This window comes from Olea europaea, chromosome 14, assembly GCF_002742605.1.
Source record: "Olea europaea var. sylvestris chromosome 14, O_europaea_v1, whole genome shotgun sequence".
NCBI lineage: Eukaryota > Viridiplantae > Streptophyta > Magnoliopsida > Lamiales > Oleaceae > Olea > Olea europaea.
In genome coordinates this window covers 490625-508448 of record NC_036250.1, presented here as the reverse complement: position 1 = coordinate 508448, position 17824 = coordinate 490625, and the positions used below count along the sequence as shown (strand labels likewise).

Here is a 17824-nt window from a genome sequence, read left to right as displayed (position 1 = left end):
CTTTCTTCTGTGTCTTTGATAGTAGTCATGGGAAAGTTCAGAAAGGACTTGATCATAGATGGAGGCTTAAATTTGAGCAAGACTTGGGATGGATGTACTTTGAAATACAAAATAATAATAATAATAATAAGTTCGGTCAACCTTTTATTCTTTTTCGAGATCAATGGCTCTTTTTACTCGCTTCGCCCATAAGGTTGAGACCACGTGGCTTATTCTAAAGAGAAAATTAAAAAACATTTAGCCATTGCTAGGTAGGAATTAAATATAGATTTTAATTTAAATTAAAGTCATCATTTAATTTTAACATATTTTATGAATTTCACAACTTTTTAACTATAAAAAAAATTCTATCAAAATTCACTATTTAATTCCCACAAAACTCCCTATTTAAAGCTTCCATGTGTTAATGCTCTTAAATCTGAAATCTGAAATTCATATGTTGTTTTGATGCGTGTTGAATTTAGACAAAGTTTAAAACGTAAACGACTTGGACCGACCTGCAACAATCGGTCGATCTGGTTCCAAAATCTAGCTCGAACCGTGGTTCTATACAGAACCGTTCAAGTTCGTACTTTTCCACCGTTCTGATATTACTTGAGTAGCCCTGCATTTCACCCACGTATACCAACCCACTCCACTTCACCTCACCCACAAAGACAGGGAGAGAGAGTTACACGGATATATACGGGACAATTGTACGTATATATCTTTCTGTTAATTAAAATTGGGTTAATATTTAGAAAATGTTGAGTGCATCAAAGTTGCAGGTTTCGAACCCTGGGCGGCACAGGAATTGCAGTGGCAGCGGAGGTGGCTTTGTTTGTTCTCATCGCCGGCTGAGTCTCCGGTTACCTCCTCACCGTCGATTCGCTTCTTTGATTCTGCAATCAGACGATAATGTGAATGCCTCAATTGAGCCATCGGTTTCCTCCAACCTCACCTCCGCCGTTGGATCCTCTTCCTCCTCTGCACTGAACCTCTCACAGTGGACTCTCACTCAACGCCACATTTACATTCTCAATTTGATAGCGTGCGCGGTACACACATTTATTATCTGTTTATTATTATTTTATACACCTGAGAAAAAATTAAGTTTAGTGTTTATCATTCACCTTAGTATGAGAAAATATTTTCCTGTTAATTTCCTTAATATAATTTGATTTGCAAATGTACAAAACGATCAACTTATGCACGGATTGTTAAAGTCCTGCACCGGAAAGGGGGAGAATTACAGTTATTTTACTTTGCAGTATCGGTCTCGTCTTTAATTAGGCTCAACAAGGAACATAGGAGTAAACAAAAGAAATCTTAATCGAGGTTGTTAATTTATTGAATGTTGTTTCTGTATAACGAACACAATATCTGATTGAAATAGAAAAGTATTTTCCTTGGATACGACTCCAACTGGTTCGGCTCTTAGAAATTGGTTGAGTGAAAATCATTTATGTGCCATCTGTTTGGTGGATTTTAGGTGCATTTTAGTTCGCGATTCTGTGAAGCAAAAGGAAGAGTAACAGAAACATAGAAAATTAATTTCCCTTGTGTGCTCGTCATGAGAAAGTATTTCTTTGATTTTGAATATCATGAATGAGGAAGAAAATAAGTTGAAGACAAAAGGAAATTTTACCCCTATTTTCTTTGCAACGCTATAGTCTGTACTATGAATTGTATAATAATCACCCTATTCTTTATTTGTTAGAAAATCCGAAATATCATCAGAATCTAATACTGTAACCAGGTGACACCAGGTGACAAACTACAATTTTAATTATCAGAAGAATTCATTATGTCTATGAACTCAAGTATGGAGCCATTTATTGCTGATATGGGACTCTATGCTTGGTTCACACGATAAAATAATAGATTTCGTTCATATTTAGGTTGGTATTACTTCAATTCGGTAACATCTGGTGAATAATATATGGTTCATGGCTAAGGAAAACATAGAGTCTCACACACTTATACTGTATGCTCTTTTACAGAAAGTATAAGGCTTCAATTAGATCTTGGATTTAAGTGAGCATATGGCAAAAGAAAAAGGAAACCGGAGAGATCCCTTCCCCTGCTTCTTATTTCCTGTGCAAACAGAAGAAAGATTTTATATTTGAACGTCGTCTTAAATTTCCTTTGCATAACTTCCCTCACGTTATCCTCGAGAACCAATAACGCGAAAACTTTTTCTTCACTATTTACTCATTGAAATCCATGATCAAGTGAAGGTTCACTGGTTGTATTAATATAAAATATAGTCAGCAAGCTAAATAGTGCTTCTCCAATTAATCTTAATTATCAATACTGCAAAAAACTATCTAAGAGAGACAAAGGGAAAATAAAAAAATAAAAAAACTGTATAGGTGAGTGGATATCTAGAGATACAAGACATTTCAACCTGAAAATTTTGACGCTTCTCTCTTCCCTTTTTACTTTCCATGATAAGCCAACAACATCAGAAGGACCATTGGCCTCATAATCTCTCATCTTTCTCTTTCCAACGATTTGAGACTTGAGTAACAAGATGAGTTCTGGTTCAAAGATGATGGGTGAGATACAGGAAGTAACTTATAACCCAAAAGGTTTAAAGTTTTCACAAGAGTTTATTACCGTACGTGACTTCGGTATTTACTGAATTTCTACAGAAAAGGTTCATTCACATTGTACTTTTTGGGTTTTGCTGGTGACCAAGCCTCAAAATGATGTTCTTTTCATTTTTTCATGCTCTTCCGTACAAAGTGAGTTGATGAGTAAAAGGGTAAGGGAGAACACATATGGGAAAAATTAATTTTTTAACAATTTTCACCATTCTAGTTGTTGGGGCCTATCTAAAATCCACGTTGAATTAAGTAAGAGTCCACCTTGAGTTGGCCAAATGAGCCTTTTTTTGTCGAGAAATTGGACAGGTTAGCTCAAAACATCTACTAGAGGCCTAGTCGATACAGGTCGAAGTCAAACTATAGGAGACGATACAGGGTAACATCATCATTGCATGACATGGGAAATGCTTCCCTTTTAACATCAACATTGGATGAATCCACCAATCAAGAGGAAGTCATGATGACCTAAGGTACATGCCTAAGGCCCAGGTATCATGATGATACTGCCGCACCGAACTCTCCATCCAATCGAATCCTTTCGAGACCAATGGCACACAGACCTAAATCGGACACTGTAGCTTGACATAACTAGAGCGACAAGCCTATATTTGACAGCCTATATAAAGGGTTGAGTGTAATTTGAAAAAGGAGCGAGCTGTTCAAAATCTCTCCAACAAATAGCGTCCTTATTTTGCTTAGGTTACAGCAAATATAACGTTGCTTATTCTTTTCAAATCTTTATATGTTGATTAAGAAGTGCCACATTATTTTTTGTCATCAACACTAGTAATTGAATTTAAGCATGATAGTTGTCAACTATAATTGACTTGACCTTGGAGATTATTTTTCTTCGTTAGTTCCGGTACTGAATTTTTCCTAAACTTGAACTGTAAATTATGTATAACAAGTTCTTGCTCTATTTCTACAGTCTATTGATATGTCCTCAAATCACGATATGGAATGTAAATATAATAAGGAGTATTAAATGCTTGAAGTTGCATTTCTTTAGTTCCATTTGATGTGCTATTTGAGCTACAAGCCTACAACTAGGTATAGAATGGACGTTTCTAGTTTCATTACCTTCTTTTATTAATTTTGTTCTGCTGCTGAACATATCACATGCTTTCAGGTTAATTAATCCCATGCAATTGTTTTTTTTTAATGTACAAGTAGTAGAGGAAAATTACTTTTCATCAATCGTTAATATTTTTTTCACATCCATTTACAGGCAGCAATTTCTGCAACGTGGCTGTTTTGCTCAGCAATTCCGACGCTTCTGGTTTGTGATAAATTATTTTTTCTACTATATTTACTTCGTGATAAGTTCAGCTTTGGTAAATGGTTTGTGGGCTTGCTGTAATGAGGCAGTTGACTTTCAATGTTAGCCTGATTTTGGTAAAATTGAGATTTAATTTAGTTATTGATGTGGATATCATTCAGATTTTTTTTATTTTTCGTCAGAAGTGGTTTAAAATGGCTAATGAGTTGCATTATGGCATGTCTGGGTAAGCTGAAAAAATTTACGTACAAGTAATATAATGTTATGTATCAGTATATAAGTAGGATTTAATACATTTTCAATGATGAAAGTTTGAAATAATAAGTTAAAAAGGAAAAGAATCCAGTTTATTTGCAGCAAGAGAGGTTAATGTGCATTTATTTTTCTCTTGACATTTCTCGGTGTTTGATGATCACGTGGCTATTGAAGGCCTTTAAGAGAGCTGCAGAGTCACTGGAGAAGCTGATGGACGCTACGAGGGAGGAGCTCCCTGACACAATGGCTGCCATTCGATTATCTGGGATGGAGATCAGTGATTTAACGATGGAGCTCAGTGATCTTGGGTTAGTATAACAATATGGAGCTTCTACGCGTACCTAGTAAATTAAATGGAATATTGCATTATTGGTTCGTATTTCCCAAGTTATTGCCCCAGTAGTAAATCGGTCCTCAACTTTCTCCATGGTTGCACAATCAGTGTAAATGTGAAACTGTCCAAATCTTCATTAAATCTTCACCCGGCCAGCACAAGTTAGATTTTCTTTTCCAACTTGGACTGGGACTAGAAATTTGAAGTTCAACATGTTATGACGTCATACGATTATTAAAGATGGTGTTTGGACAGTTTTTGTCATTAGGGATTGTTTGTGGAACTAAAATAAAAGGTTGATGACGAAGTTCTTTTTTTAAAGGTTGGGAACTAAATTGCTGCTCGAACAATGTTTAGGGTACGAATAATGCGAAATATAAAATGTTGTTCTCATTTTACTGTACTACAGCCAAGAAATAACACAAGGCGTGAGAAGCTCCACTCGAGCTGTTCGCTTAGCAGAAGAAAGGTTGCGCCGGTTGACAAACATGAATCCATCAGGTTATTGAATTTACGTATAGGTATTATTTAATTTTTCTTTGCAAAACAATTAGGGTGATGATTTTCACTTCATCTTTACTTGATTAGTATCCCTGCAGGCGACAATCCCGCCAGGAACTGAGACAGTAGGACCAGCTCTAGCTAGAGCAGCGAGGGGTGCAAAGGATGGCATCGTTAAGGGTCGTGCAGTTTTGCAAATACTTTTTACTCTAACCAGATATTCCAGGGTACTTTTCGGCTACTTCACATCTCGAGCCAAGCATAATTCAACAGTATAAATTGAATCTGCCTTCCGTACATATGCTCAACTTGAATGATGATTCCGATATTGTCAGGCGATGCTCATCATTGGATCCTGTGGATAATAGAGACCTGATTGTCTTTCTTGCCTTTATTCTACAAATGTGAAAGATCTCTTTTTCTTCTTTTGTTTTCTTTCAGATTACCCATGTCTAGTGTGTCGATCACAAAATAATCTTGACAGATCTTGATTACAGTCGAGAGAATTGCTCGTATCTCAGTTGTTTTTGTTTTTTTGTTTAAATTGCGCCTCTTTTTAATGAGTACTCATCAAAAATATACCCTGATTTCATCTTACGCACTCTAGTTTTATGATCATATACCCTTCTAGCTTCATTAAGAATCGAATATAAATATTTACAAGAGTGATTGGTTTGAACAATATGAATATGATGATACAGGCTCGATCTCCTGCCACGACGATAGTAAAAAGTTTTTATCTTGTCCTCGGGGATAGGAGATCAATTCTGATGATGATTAATATATCTTTATTGTTAGTATAGCGTCCCGTGTTAGGTTGACATTGTCAAGTTGTTTGCTTCAACAAAGCCCACAAGCTCAACCAAGTATTCAGTTGCCAACTGCATTACCAGCACGTCAAGTGCTTAAAATGGTAGTTCAAAATTAAATCATTGTTGAATCTTTGTTTGGTGAACTGTCCACTGCCAAATGTTCTATTAGGGCTTTGGACTTGTTGTCTAATCTTTGTTTGGCAGGGTCGCCTGCAAAACGAAAGGGTAATTTCAATCCTTAGCTAAAGAATAATGTTATCTAACTTCGGTGATATTAAAGCAGCAATCTATTTGAGACTATGCGCATGTCTAGTGGCGCTTTTCTTCTAATTTTAATGAATATTCAGATCGTTATACAGAGGAAAAGCTGCATAAGTTGAATATGAAATTCCAGCCGCAATTGTTGAAAAAAAAAAACCTGCAACCATCATTTTTATATCAAAATAACTTTTATGCCCCTATAACATTACATTCGTTCTATCTTTGTAAGGGCTATCTAGTAATTCAATTATAAAAAAGACAGATGAGGGGCCCTTTTTTTCTTTCTTTCTTTTTTTTTTATTTTTTATTTTTTATTTTTATATTTTTAAAGTATAGTTGCCGCAGTCATTTCATCGTCAACATATGCAGCTTCTCCCTCATTCGCCGTATAACGGTATGAAAATCCATAAAAATTATATGAAAAGTACCATCAGAGATAGATTCAATTAAATATGAAATTGCGTGATTCATGTAATTATACATTTCATTTAATGATACTTAAAATGATGTTTTAATACTAATGATATTAAATAGCATTACTCTTAACTAAACGAATGTGTTCAACCTAGGTACCTTTCAAATGGGCTGCCCTATTTGACACGACTACATATGTATGATTATGTTTGAGCACACATGCACAAGTCTTAGTGTGTGTTTGTGCATAAAGAGAGTGATAGATTTTAAATCTAGATTTCCAGATTTGAAAGGAATTTATTTTAGTCCTTTCATAAATTTATTCACGTTGAATCAAAGAGAACAAAATGAAAGTGGAAGCGTACCTTGATCTATAATTGTAATTGATTTTGAATAGGTTACAATCTTCCAATTGATTCGTGATTTTCCTTTTGAATTTTTGAAATAACTCACTGTTGATGGGGATGCAGAGGTTATGAGAAAATCACGTCAATTAGGGGCTATGACCCCATGATAAATAACTACTAGGCAATCATCATCTTTTATTTGTTTTAAATTGGCCCCTCATCAATTTAAAACAACTACCTGGCCTTTACACTTTAATTCCATAACAATTGATACTCATTAGTCCAAAATTAAATTAATTACATCACTTTAATGGACTAAAAATACAAGATAGCAAGGTACACTTTAATCATATACATGTGTGGCCCCAATTGTTAAATTTTTTCCAACAGAGAGTGCTTGCATCAATCTTCATTTTCGAGTTTTCCGTTGTTTGAGCTCTCGCATCTGGAATCTAAGCCGAAACATTTGAAAAGAGCTTGTTTAAGTAGTCCGAGATAGTTACAAGCGTGGTTTGGATCTCTAAAAAGCCCAAAAAATGTAGAATCATTCAATGAAGATTCTTCGCATTCTTCAACTTCAACCATTGCCCGTCTGCTTGTTCCCGCAACTCTCTTAATTCTTCGGTTTTCATTTACCTGCTAGGATAAAATTTTAAACATTCTCTTCCCTACCGAAATTGTAAATATATTTATAAAAGTAACATGTTCAAACAATAATCCACATCTTTCGAAATAGAGTCGTAGGATATGCATTCAAGAAGTTCGTGATGTCGGTTCTCAGTGGCAAATAGTCAATCTTAGAAACTGAATATGATCATTAATCAAACCTAACAATAATTCTTACTAGTCACCTTTAATATGCAAATGATCATAACTTGACAATGTCAACTTGCCAACAACTCAATTATACCCCAATCAAATATAAATATAACTCAATTACCGACCCCACGTAACCGCAACAATACTTATTCCTAATAAATTTGAGATCAGCTTCATGTATTATTTTCCGTCACTTCTTTCAATTCATTTGAAACATCAAGAAGTATGTATTCTTTAGTAACTATAACAAAACACCTTAAAATTTGGACTATCCCGCCAACTCTTGACCAACTCTATGCCCCATTTGGTAGCAATTTTTCAATTCGAAAAATCAAATTTTTTTATCATTATTTTATTATTTCAACCATCATTTTTCACTTCTTCACTCACAAGTGGGACCCACTTCTCTTTAACGATCAAAAAATCAATTCTCATACCATATATCTACGTAGAACATGTCCCAACTTGCAACTGCCTAATTCGACAATCCCATAATTTATCCTCCTACAACTACATAATTTGGGACTAAAATATCCTTTTTTTCCCCTTGTGCTTCTCTTGGATCTTATGATTCTAAGGAACAAATACATGACGATTTCAATGCTTTCCCATTTTAATTTTCTTACCAAACATCTAACAGAAAAAAATAAATAAGTTTATTAAATTTTCTCTAGAAAAAGAAAATAAACTCAGTCCCTGACAGAAAATAGTTGATAAAGGAAATAATTAAACTGACCTTGGTTCTTTGTGAAGAGCTAGTTGAAGGTGCAGCTGATGTCGTAGTGATGGAAGGATTTTGGGAGAAATCTGAAGTAAAAATGTTGAATCCAAAGAAAATAAGGATTATGAAAAGAATCGTAACAAGAAGATGGATCCATATTTGCCATGAGATTTTGTAGCTTTCGATTATCAACTCATCACCAAAGTCAAGCATGGCTTTCTCTTTTTTCCCCTCCCACTATATCTATATCTATAGACTATGTATGTAAAAATGTTGCAGAAAGAAGGAAAAAGAGCAAAATGATTTGAGGATTCGATGACGAATTAGGGGAAAAGAATGAAGGATTCACAGTACAAAAAATTTTGATGGAAAGCAAAAGATCATGGAGAACAGTTTTTGATGCTGACTGAATAATTTGTGTTGGGCCTGTTTGTTTCTAGTCTGTATAGTTAAATCTTTCATTATCACTTACATATCCGGCACGCTTTGTTCACTCAACTTTAAAATTATTTCGAGTGAGCATTAAACCTTGAAACATAGCACTTCATCATTAATTTACCATGTTTCATTAGCAACTGAACTTATACCTTCGTCACACTTTACTCACTCAACTTTAAAAGACTTTAAAAATTTAAATACTATACACGAAAACGATGCCCATTTTTCTTAAATTACCTTGTGACAATTTAAAAGCTTTTAAAATTGAGTGAGTAAAGCATAATGGAGGTATAAGTTCAGTGATTAATGAAACATGGTGAGTGATGGAGTGGGACGATTTTAATTTTAGTGACCATTTGAAAGCATTTCAAGGTTTAGTAACTAATGAAACATAGTAGAGAAGTGATAGAGTGCAATGGTCAAAGTTTAGCAATCACTTGAGAGCATTTTAAAGTTCAGTGATTTATGAAATATGGTGATGAGTGATGAAGTGCAACCTATTAACATTTAGTAAAAAAACTGTATAGGTGAGTGGATATCTAGAGATACAAGACATTTCAACCTGAAAATTTTGACGCTTCTCTCTTCCCTTTTTACTTTCCATGATAAGCCAACAACATCAGAAGGACCATTGGCCTCATAATCTCTCATCTTTCTCTTTCCAACGATTTGAGACTTGAGTAACAAGATGAGTTCTGGTTCAAAGATGATGGGTGAGATACAGGAAGTAACTTATAACCCAAAAGGTTTAAAGTTTTCACAAGAGTTTATTACCGTACGAGACTTCGGTATTTACTGAATTTCTACAGAAAAGGTTCATTCACATTGTACTTTTTGGGTTTTGCTGGTGATCAAGCCTCAAAATGACGTTCTTTTCATTTTTTCACGCTCTTCCGTACAAAGTGAGTTGATGAGTAAAAGGTTAAGGGAGAACACATATGGGAAAAATTAATTTTTTAACAATTTTCACCATTCTAGTTGTTGGGGCCTATCTAAAATCCACGTTGAATTAAGTAAGAGTCCACCTTGAGTTGGCCAAATGAGCCTTTTTTTGTCGAGAAATTGGACAGGTTAGCTCAAAACATCTACTAGAGGCCTAGTCGATACAGGTCGAAGTCAAACTATAGGAGACGATACAGGGTAACATCATCATTGCATGACATGGGAAATGCTTCCCTTTTAACATCAACATTGGATGAATCCACCAATCAAGAGGAAGTCATGATGACCTAAGGTACATGCCTAAGGCCCAGGTATCATGATGATACTGCCGCACCGAACTCTCCATCCAATCGAATCCTTTCGAGACCAATGGCACACAGACCTAAATCGGACACTGTAGCTTGACATAACTAGAGCGACAAGCCTATATTTGACAGCCTATATAAAGGGTTGAGTGTAATTTGAAAAAGGAGCGAGCTGTTCAAAATCTCTCCAACAAATAGCGTCCTTATTTTGCTTAGGTTACAGCAAATATAACGTTGCTTATTCTTTTCAAATCTTTATATGTTGATTAAGAAGTGCCACATTATTTTTTGTCATCAACACTAGTAATTGAATTTAAGCATGATAGTTGTCAACTATAATTGACTTGACCTTGGAGATTATTTTTCTTCGTTAGTTCCGGTACTGAATTTTTCCTAAACTTGAACTGTAAATTATGTATAACAAGTTCTTGCTCTATTTCTACAGTCTATTGATATGTCCTCAAATCACGATATGGAATGTAAATATAATAAGGAGTATTAAATGCTTGAAGTTGCATTTCTTTAGTTCCATTTGATGTGCTATTTGAGCTACAAGCCTACAACTAGGTATAGAATGGACGTTTCTAGTTTCATTACCTTCTTTTATTAATTTTGTTCTGCTGCTGAACATATCACATGCTTTCAGGTTAATTAATCCCATGCAATTGTTTTTTTTTAATGTACAAGTAGTAGAGGAAAATTACTTTTCATCAATCGTTAATATTTTTTTCACATCCATTTACAGGCAGCAATTTCTGCAACGTGGCTGTTTTGCTCAGCAATTCCGACGCTTCTGGTTTGTGATAAATTATTTTTTCTACTATATTTACTTCGTGATAAGTTCAGCTTTGGTAAATGGTTTGTGGGCTTGCTGTAATGAGGCAGTTGACTTTCAATGTTAGCCTGATTTTGGTAAAATTGAGATTTAATTTAGTTATTGATGTGGATATCATTCAGATTTTTTTTATTTTTCGTCAGAAGTGGTTTAAAATGGCTAATGAGTTGCATTATGGCATGTCTGGGTAAGCTGAAAAAATTTACGTACAAGTAATATAATGTTATGTATCAGTATATAAGTAGGATTTAATACATTTTCAATGATGAAAGTTTGAAATAATAAGTTAAAAAGGAAAAGAATCCAGTTTATTTGCAGCAAGAGAGGTTAATGTGCATTTATTTTTCTCTTGACATTTCTCGGTGTTTGATGATCACGTGGCTATTGAAGGCCTTTAAGAGAGCTGCAGAGTCACTGGAGAAGCTGATGGACGCTACGAGGGAGGAGCTCCCTGACACAATGGCTGCCATTCGATTATCTGGGATGGAGATCAGTGATTTAACGATGGAGCTCAGTGATCTTGGGTTAGTATAACAATATGGAGCTTCTACGCGTACCTAGTAAATTAAATGGAATATTGCATTATTGGTTCGTATTTCCCAAGTTATTGCCCCAGTAGTAAATCGGTCCTCAACTTTCTCCATGGTTGCACAATCAGTCTAAATGTGAAACTGTCCAAATCTTCATTAAATCTTCACCCGGCCAGCACAAGTTAGATTTTCTTTTCCAACTTGGACTGGGACTAGAAATTTGAAGTTCAACATGTTATGACGTCATACGATTATTAAAGATGGTGTTTGGACAGTTTTTGTCATTAGGGATTGTTTGTGGAACTAAAATAAAAGGTTGATGACGAAGTTCTTTTTTTAAAGGTTGGGAACTAAATTGCTGCTCGAACAATGTTTAGGGTACGAATAATGCGAAATATAAAATGTTGTTCTCATTTTACTGTACTACAGCCAAGAAATAACACAAGGCGTGAGAAGCTCCACTCGAGCTGTTCGCTTAGCAGAAGAAAGGTTGCGCCGGTTGACAAACATGAATCCATCAGGTTATTGAATTTACGTATAGGTATTATTTAATTTTTCTTTGCAAAACAATTAGGGTGATGAATTTCACTTCATCTTTACTTGATTAGTATCCCTGCAGGCGACAATCCCGCCAGGAACTGAGACAGTAGGACCAGCTCTAGCTAGAGCAGCGAGGGGTGCAAAGGATGGCATCGTTAAGGGTCGTGCAGTTTTGCAAATACTTTTTACTCTAACCAGATATTCCAGGGTACTTTTCGGCTACTTCACATCTCGAGCCAAGCATAATTCAACAGTATAAATTGAATCTGCCTTCCGTACATATGCTCAACTTGAATGATGGTTCCGATATTGTCAGGCGATGCTCATGATTGGATCCAGTGGATAATAGAAACCTGATTGTCTTTCTTGCTTTTATTCTACAAATGTGAAAGATCTCTTTTTCTTCTTTTGTTTTCTTTCAGATTACCCATGTCTAGTGTGTCGATCACAAAATAATCTTGACGATCTTGATTACAGTCGAGAGAATTGCTCGTATCTCAATTGTTTTTGTTTTTTGTTTAAATTGCGCATTTTTATATACCCTGATTTCATCTTACGCACTCTAGTTTTATGATCATATACCCTTCTAGCTTCATTAAGAATCGAATATAAATATTTACAAGAGTGATTGGTTTGAACAATATGAATATGATGATACAGGCTCGATCTCCTGCCACGACGATAGTAAAAAGTTTTTATCTTGTCCTCGGGGATAGGAGATCAATTCTGATGATGATTAATATATCTTTATTGTTAGTATAGCGTCCCGTGTTAGGTTGACATTGTCAAGTTGTTTGCTTCAACAAAGCCCACAAGCTCAACCAAGTATTCAGTTGCCAACTGCATTACCAGCACGTCAAGTGCTTAAAATGGTAGTTCAAAATTAAATCATTGTTGAATCTTTGTTTGGTGAACTGTCCACTGCCAAATGTTCTATTAGGGCTTTGGACTTGTTGTCTAATCTTTGTTTGGAAGGGTCGCCTGCAAAACGAAAGGTAATTTCAATCCTTAACTAAAGAATAATGTTATCTAATTTCAGTGATGTTAAAGTATGCGTCTGTCCAGTGACACTTTTCTTCTAATTTTAATGAATATCGAGACCGTTATACAGAGGAAAAGTTGCATACGTTGAATATGAAATTCCAGCCGCAATTGTTGAAAAAAAAAAAAAAAAATGCAACTATCATTTTTTTATCAAAATAACTAATATGCCCGTGTAACATTACATTTGTTCTATCTTTGCAAGGGCTATCTTGTAACGCCCCGATCCTTTGTGGATCGGAATGCTACTTATTTTACTTAACTAATCGGTGGTTTAGTCATAGGAGAATATGTTTTAGCGGAAGCTTAATTTTTACAATGATAATTTTAACAACAACCTCTCGAATATTTTAAATAAAACACTGAATAAAAAAATAACGAAACCAAATGTATTTGAAGAAAACACAACTTGTTCTTGCGTTCAGCGTTATTCAAATACTTTAAAGAAACAACATTGAAAACGTTCACAAAATAAATCTAAATAACTTGTTCACCGAGTTTTTCCATGGGCTCGTTGCACCACTCTACATCTTTTCCATCATCCAGGCCCAAGGTAGAATTATATCAATCTGTCGAGAAGGGGTTAAACCCGTGAGTTAAAAAAACTCAATAGATATCATTGGTGCATTCATGATCAAGCTATACATTTCAAAGCTGTAACTTTAGAAACTTTTTCATAGTAGGATTTTCGGTAGAATCTCAAACACGTAGAGTCATGATTTAACACGACACCTCGACCGGAAGTACATGCCGTACCCGGAGGTACCATTAGACATACAAACATTAACATAAATCTTCATTTGCTAGAAACTTATAACTTAACATGAATTAACACTTTGCACCTCTACCTACCTTGATTGATACTTTGAACCTTGTTGAAAAATACATTCTTTTGATGTTTAAAAAAAAACACTCCGTTGAGAATTGATATTTGGAAAACACTTCTTGATAGCACCAAAACTTCTAGGAAAAACTAATTTTCCGCCCTCTCCTTTCTCTTTTTTCTAGATTTGAAAACTCTTTCTTTTATGCTTAGAAACTTTTGTCTTGATGTGAAAAATGTGTATGCATTAAGGCTTATTTATAGGTGAAAATCTCACAACTTAAGGGCAAGTGAAGGGTCTAATACTTATTAGTACGGGTGCCATTTATGTGGGAGTTATAGGTTTAAGAAGGTGCTAGAAAATCGTGTAGGAATTTGACTTTTCATATTCCGCGTACTTCGGTTGATACTGTAAAGTTTTTAGTATTTCTATCATAACTTCTTCTCTCGATATCCGATTGAGGTAATTCAAAGTGCGTTGGAAAGCTAACTCAAAGAGCTACAACTTTTCTTTAAATATTATTTTTCAAATCGAATGTTTTCTATGTCGTAAATGGGTCTCAAATAAAACTAAAAATCTGAAGTATACTTTAGCCATCCAATATTTATGTCTTAGTGTCACTAAGGTATTTAAAATTATTTAGGTTTCTACATATCTAGTAATTCAATTATAAAAAAGACAGCTGAGTGCCCTTTTTTTTTTTTTTTTGTAAGTATAATTGCGGCAGTCATTTCATGGTCAACATATGCAGCTTCTCCCTCATTCACCATATAACTGTGTGAAAATCCATAAAAATTATATGAAAAGCACCATCAGACAAGCGCTCTGATAGATTCAATTAAATATGAAATTGCGTGATTCATGTAATTATACATTTCATTTAATGACACTTAAATCTATGTTTTAATACTAATGGTATTAAATACCATTACTCTTAACTAAACTCAACCTAGGCACATTTCAAATGGGTTGACCTGCTTGACACCACTACATATGTATGATTATGTTTGAGCACACATGCACAAGTCTTAGTGCGTGTTTGTGCACAAAGAGAGTGTTTACATCAATCTTCATTTTCGAGTTTTCCGTTGTTTGAGCTCTCGCATCTGGAATCTAAGCCGAAACACTTGAAAAGAGCTTGTTTAACTAGCCCGAGATAGTTGCAAGGTTGCTTTGGATGTCTAAAAAGCCTAAAAAATATAGAATCATTCAATGAAGATTCTTCACATTCTTCGACTTCTACTATTGTTCGTCCACTTGTTCCAGCATCTCTCTTAATTCTTCGGTTTTCATTTACCTGCTAAGATAAAATTTAAATTTAAACATTCTATTCCCTACCGAAATTGTAAATTTATTTATAAAAGTAACATGTTCAAACAATAATTCACATCTTTCGAAAAAGAGTCACAGGATATGCATCCAAGAAGTTCGTGATGTCAGTTCTCAGTGGCAAATAGACGATCTTAGAAACTGAATATGATCGTTAATCAAACTTAACAGTAATTCTTACTAGTCACCTTTAATATGCAAATCAACATAACTTGCATTCTAAATATAACAATGTCAACTTGCCAACAACTCAATTATAACCCAATCAAATATAAATATAACTCAATTTCCGACCCCACGTAACCGCAACAATACTTATTCCTAATAAATTTGAGATCAGCTTCATGTATTATTTTCCGTCACTTCTTTCAATTCATTTGAAACATCAAGAAGTATGTAATCTTGAGTAACTAGAACAAAACACCTTAAAATTTGGACCAGCCCGCCAACTCTTGATCAAATCTATGCCCCATTTGGTAGCAATTTTTCAATCCGAAAAATCAATTTTTTTTATCATTATTTTATTATTTTAACTGTTATTTTTCATTTCCTCACTCACAAGTGGAACCCGCTTATCTTTAACGATCAAAAAATCAATTCTCATACTCTATATCTACGTAGAACATGTCCCAACTTGCAACTGCCTAATTCGACAATCCCATAATTTATCCTCCTACAACTACATAATTTGGGACTAAAATATCCTTTTTTTCCCCTTGTGCTTCTCTTGGATCTTATGATTCTAAGGAACAAATACATGACGATTTCAATGCTTTCCCATTTTAATTTTCTTCCCAAACATCTAACAGAAAAAAAAATAATAATAAGTTTATTAAATTTCTCTAGAAAAAGAAAATAAACTCAGTCCCTGACAGAAAATAGTTGATAAAGGAAATTATTAAACTGACCTTGGTTCTTTGCGAAGAGCTAGTTGAAGGCGGAGCTGATGTCGTAGTGGTGGAAGGATTTTGGGAGAAATCTGAAGTAAAAATGTTGAATCCAAAGAAAATAAGGATTATGAAAAGAATCGTAACAAGAAGATGGATCCATATTAGCCATGAGATTTTGTAGCTCTCGATTATCAACTCATCACCAAAGTCAAGCATAGCTTTCTCTTTTTTCCCCTCCCACTATATCTATATCTATAGACTATGTATGTAAAAATGTTGCAGAAAGAAGGAAAAAGAGCAAAATGATTTGAGGATTCGATGACGAATTAGGGGAAAAGAATGAAGGATTCACAGTACAAAGAATTTTGATGGAAAGCAAAAGATCATGGAGAACAGTTTTTGATGCTGACTGAATAATTTGTGTTGGGCCTGTTTGTTTCTAGTCTGTATAGTTAAATCTTTCATTATCACTTACATATCCGGCACGCTTTGTTCACTCAACTTTAAAATTATTTCGAGTGATCACTAAACCTTGAAACATTGCACTTCATCATTCCTTCACCATTGATAAGTGTGTTTTTGCACACTTATTTACATCACAAACATGATTTAAATACAAATAAAATGATTGAATTGTTACTTAACTTTGTCAAATTCATGCAATGTAGGAAATTCTATGGAAATAGCGGAATTCAGGAGAAAAGAGCCGAAAAAGGACCAAATTGGAGCAAAATGAAAATTCAGGGACCAAATTGCAATTATTTGAAAGTTGACCCGATGAACACATCAAGCAATTGATCAAGCCAAGCACCAATTGGAAGTTATAAGGGAACATTGGAGCAACTAGGAACAAGAGAGGAGGTCAAGGAGTGAAGGAATGAAACTTGAGGACCAAAATGACTCAAACTAGAAGTTAGCTCTGCTATGCGGTCGCATAGTATAAAACCTATGCGGTCGCGAGTGAACCTCCAGGGATTAAAAATGCCATTTTTCTTATGCCTATACGGTCGCATAGGTATAATTTTTCCCCGATTTTTGCAATTTCCTTATATGATTGCAATTCCTTTGATAACCTAATTTGGACGGGTTTAAATAGCAACAAAACATCCAGAAGCCGGACGAACGAATTGGGAGGCAAAAACATCCATCTTGGAGTGGATTTGAAGGCAAGAACAAGAATTGGTGCGAGATTTACAAGATTTCTTCAAGTTTTGATAACCCGGTGATGTATTTTATTCATACTTTGTTAGATTTTGTTATTTTTATCATGATAGGCTAGATTTCTGCAACTAGGTGATCGATGAACCATGTAATTATTATTGAACTTGTTATTTCATGATTTTGAATTATTAGTTCAATGGGATATTTGAATGGATTATATTGCTTTGTTTATTTCCACAATTAATGTGCACTTAATTTGTGTGAACTTGGTAGTTTAATTCTGAATTTGAGAAAGTTAGATTAAACTCGAAATATATAATTCATCATAGGGTTCGATAGGGGATAGAAATATACCCCTATGCCCTATGTAAATCTTTAATAGCTCATAAAAAGATTATATGCGTTCTTGTATAATTGCATCCGTCATAGAGATATAGACTGATGATTTATGAGAATAGGTTCAATACATCTCGAGAGAGAGTATTGAATAGATTTAGGAGTATTGATTTGTCAAATTCTTATTGAATTATCAAAATTGTGAAATTAGGGTTTAATTAGTAATTATGTGGGGATTCGTGGTCCTAGTGCATTCGTTTTACATAGATTTTCATAAATTGACAATACATTTCATTTAATTTTCATAACATTTCGTAAT

At 34.6% G+C, this 17824-nt stretch overlaps 4 protein-coding genes across 8 annotated transcripts; 2 read left to right on the top strand and 2 right to left on the bottom strand.

Moving 5' to 3' along the window:
- Positions 1 to 488: 488 nt before the first annotated feature.
- LOC111408676 lies at positions 489 to 5475 on the top strand. Of its 3 annotated transcripts, none has more exons than XM_023038416.1 (5): positions 489 to 1037; positions 3820 to 3870; positions 4300 to 4433; positions 4869 to 4980; positions 5059 to 5154. In XM_023038416.1, the coding sequence occupies exons 1-4, from the start codon at positions 744 to 746 to the stop codon at positions 4966 to 4968; spliced, it is 579 nt and encodes a 192-aa protein (XP_022894184.1). In that variant the 5' UTR covers positions 489 to 743; the 3' UTR covers positions 4969 to 4980; positions 5059 to 5154. The 3 variants fall into 3 exon arrangements, with proteins under 3 accessions (XP_022894184.1, XP_022894183.1, XP_022894182.1); XM_023038415.1 differs by having other exon boundaries at positions 492 to 1037; positions 4869 to 4960; positions 5059 to 5450; XM_023038414.1 differs by having other exon boundaries at positions 499 to 1037; positions 4869 to 4960; positions 5048 to 5475.
- Positions 5476 to 7141: 1666 nt separating this feature from the next.
- LOC111409596 lies at positions 7142 to 8671 on the bottom strand. Its single transcript, XM_023039624.1, has 2 exons — positions 8350 to 8671; positions 7142 to 7430 (listed from the first exon to the last, which is right to left on the bottom strand). The coding sequence occupies exons 1-2, from the start codon at positions 8545 to 8547 to the stop codon at positions 7197 to 7199; spliced, it is 432 nt and encodes a 143-aa protein (XP_022895392.1). The 5' UTR covers positions 8548 to 8671; the 3' UTR covers positions 7142 to 7196.
- Positions 8672 to 10701: 2030 nt separating this feature from the next.
- On the top strand, positions 10702 to 12460 carry LOC111408675. Of its 3 annotated transcripts, XM_023038412.1 has the most exons (4): positions 10702 to 10815; positions 11245 to 11378; positions 11814 to 11905; positions 11993 to 12460. In XM_023038412.1, the coding sequence occupies exons 2-4, from the start codon at positions 11281 to 11283 to the stop codon at positions 12181 to 12183; spliced, it is 381 nt and encodes a 126-aa protein (XP_022894180.1). In that variant the 5' UTR covers positions 10702 to 10815; positions 11245 to 11280; the 3' UTR covers positions 12184 to 12460. The 3 variants fall into 3 exon arrangements, with proteins under 3 accessions (XP_022894180.1, XP_022894179.1, XP_022894181.1); XM_023038411.1 differs by lacking the exon at positions 10702 to 10815 and having other exon boundaries at positions 10822 to 11378; XM_023038413.1 differs by lacking the exon at positions 10702 to 10815 and having other exon boundaries at positions 10822 to 11378; positions 12004 to 12131.
- A 2219-nt stretch (positions 12461 to 14679) lies between these two features.
- On the bottom strand, positions 14680 to 16404 carry LOC111409595. Its single transcript, XM_023039623.1, has 2 exons — positions 16027 to 16404; positions 14680 to 15086 (listed from the first exon to the last, which is right to left on the bottom strand). Exons 1-2 carry the CDS (start codon positions 16222 to 16224, stop codon positions 14853 to 14855), a joined length of 432 nt encoding a protein of 143 aa, XP_022895391.1. The 5' UTR covers positions 16225 to 16404; the 3' UTR covers positions 14680 to 14852.
- Positions 16405 to 17824: the final 1420 nt, after the last annotated feature.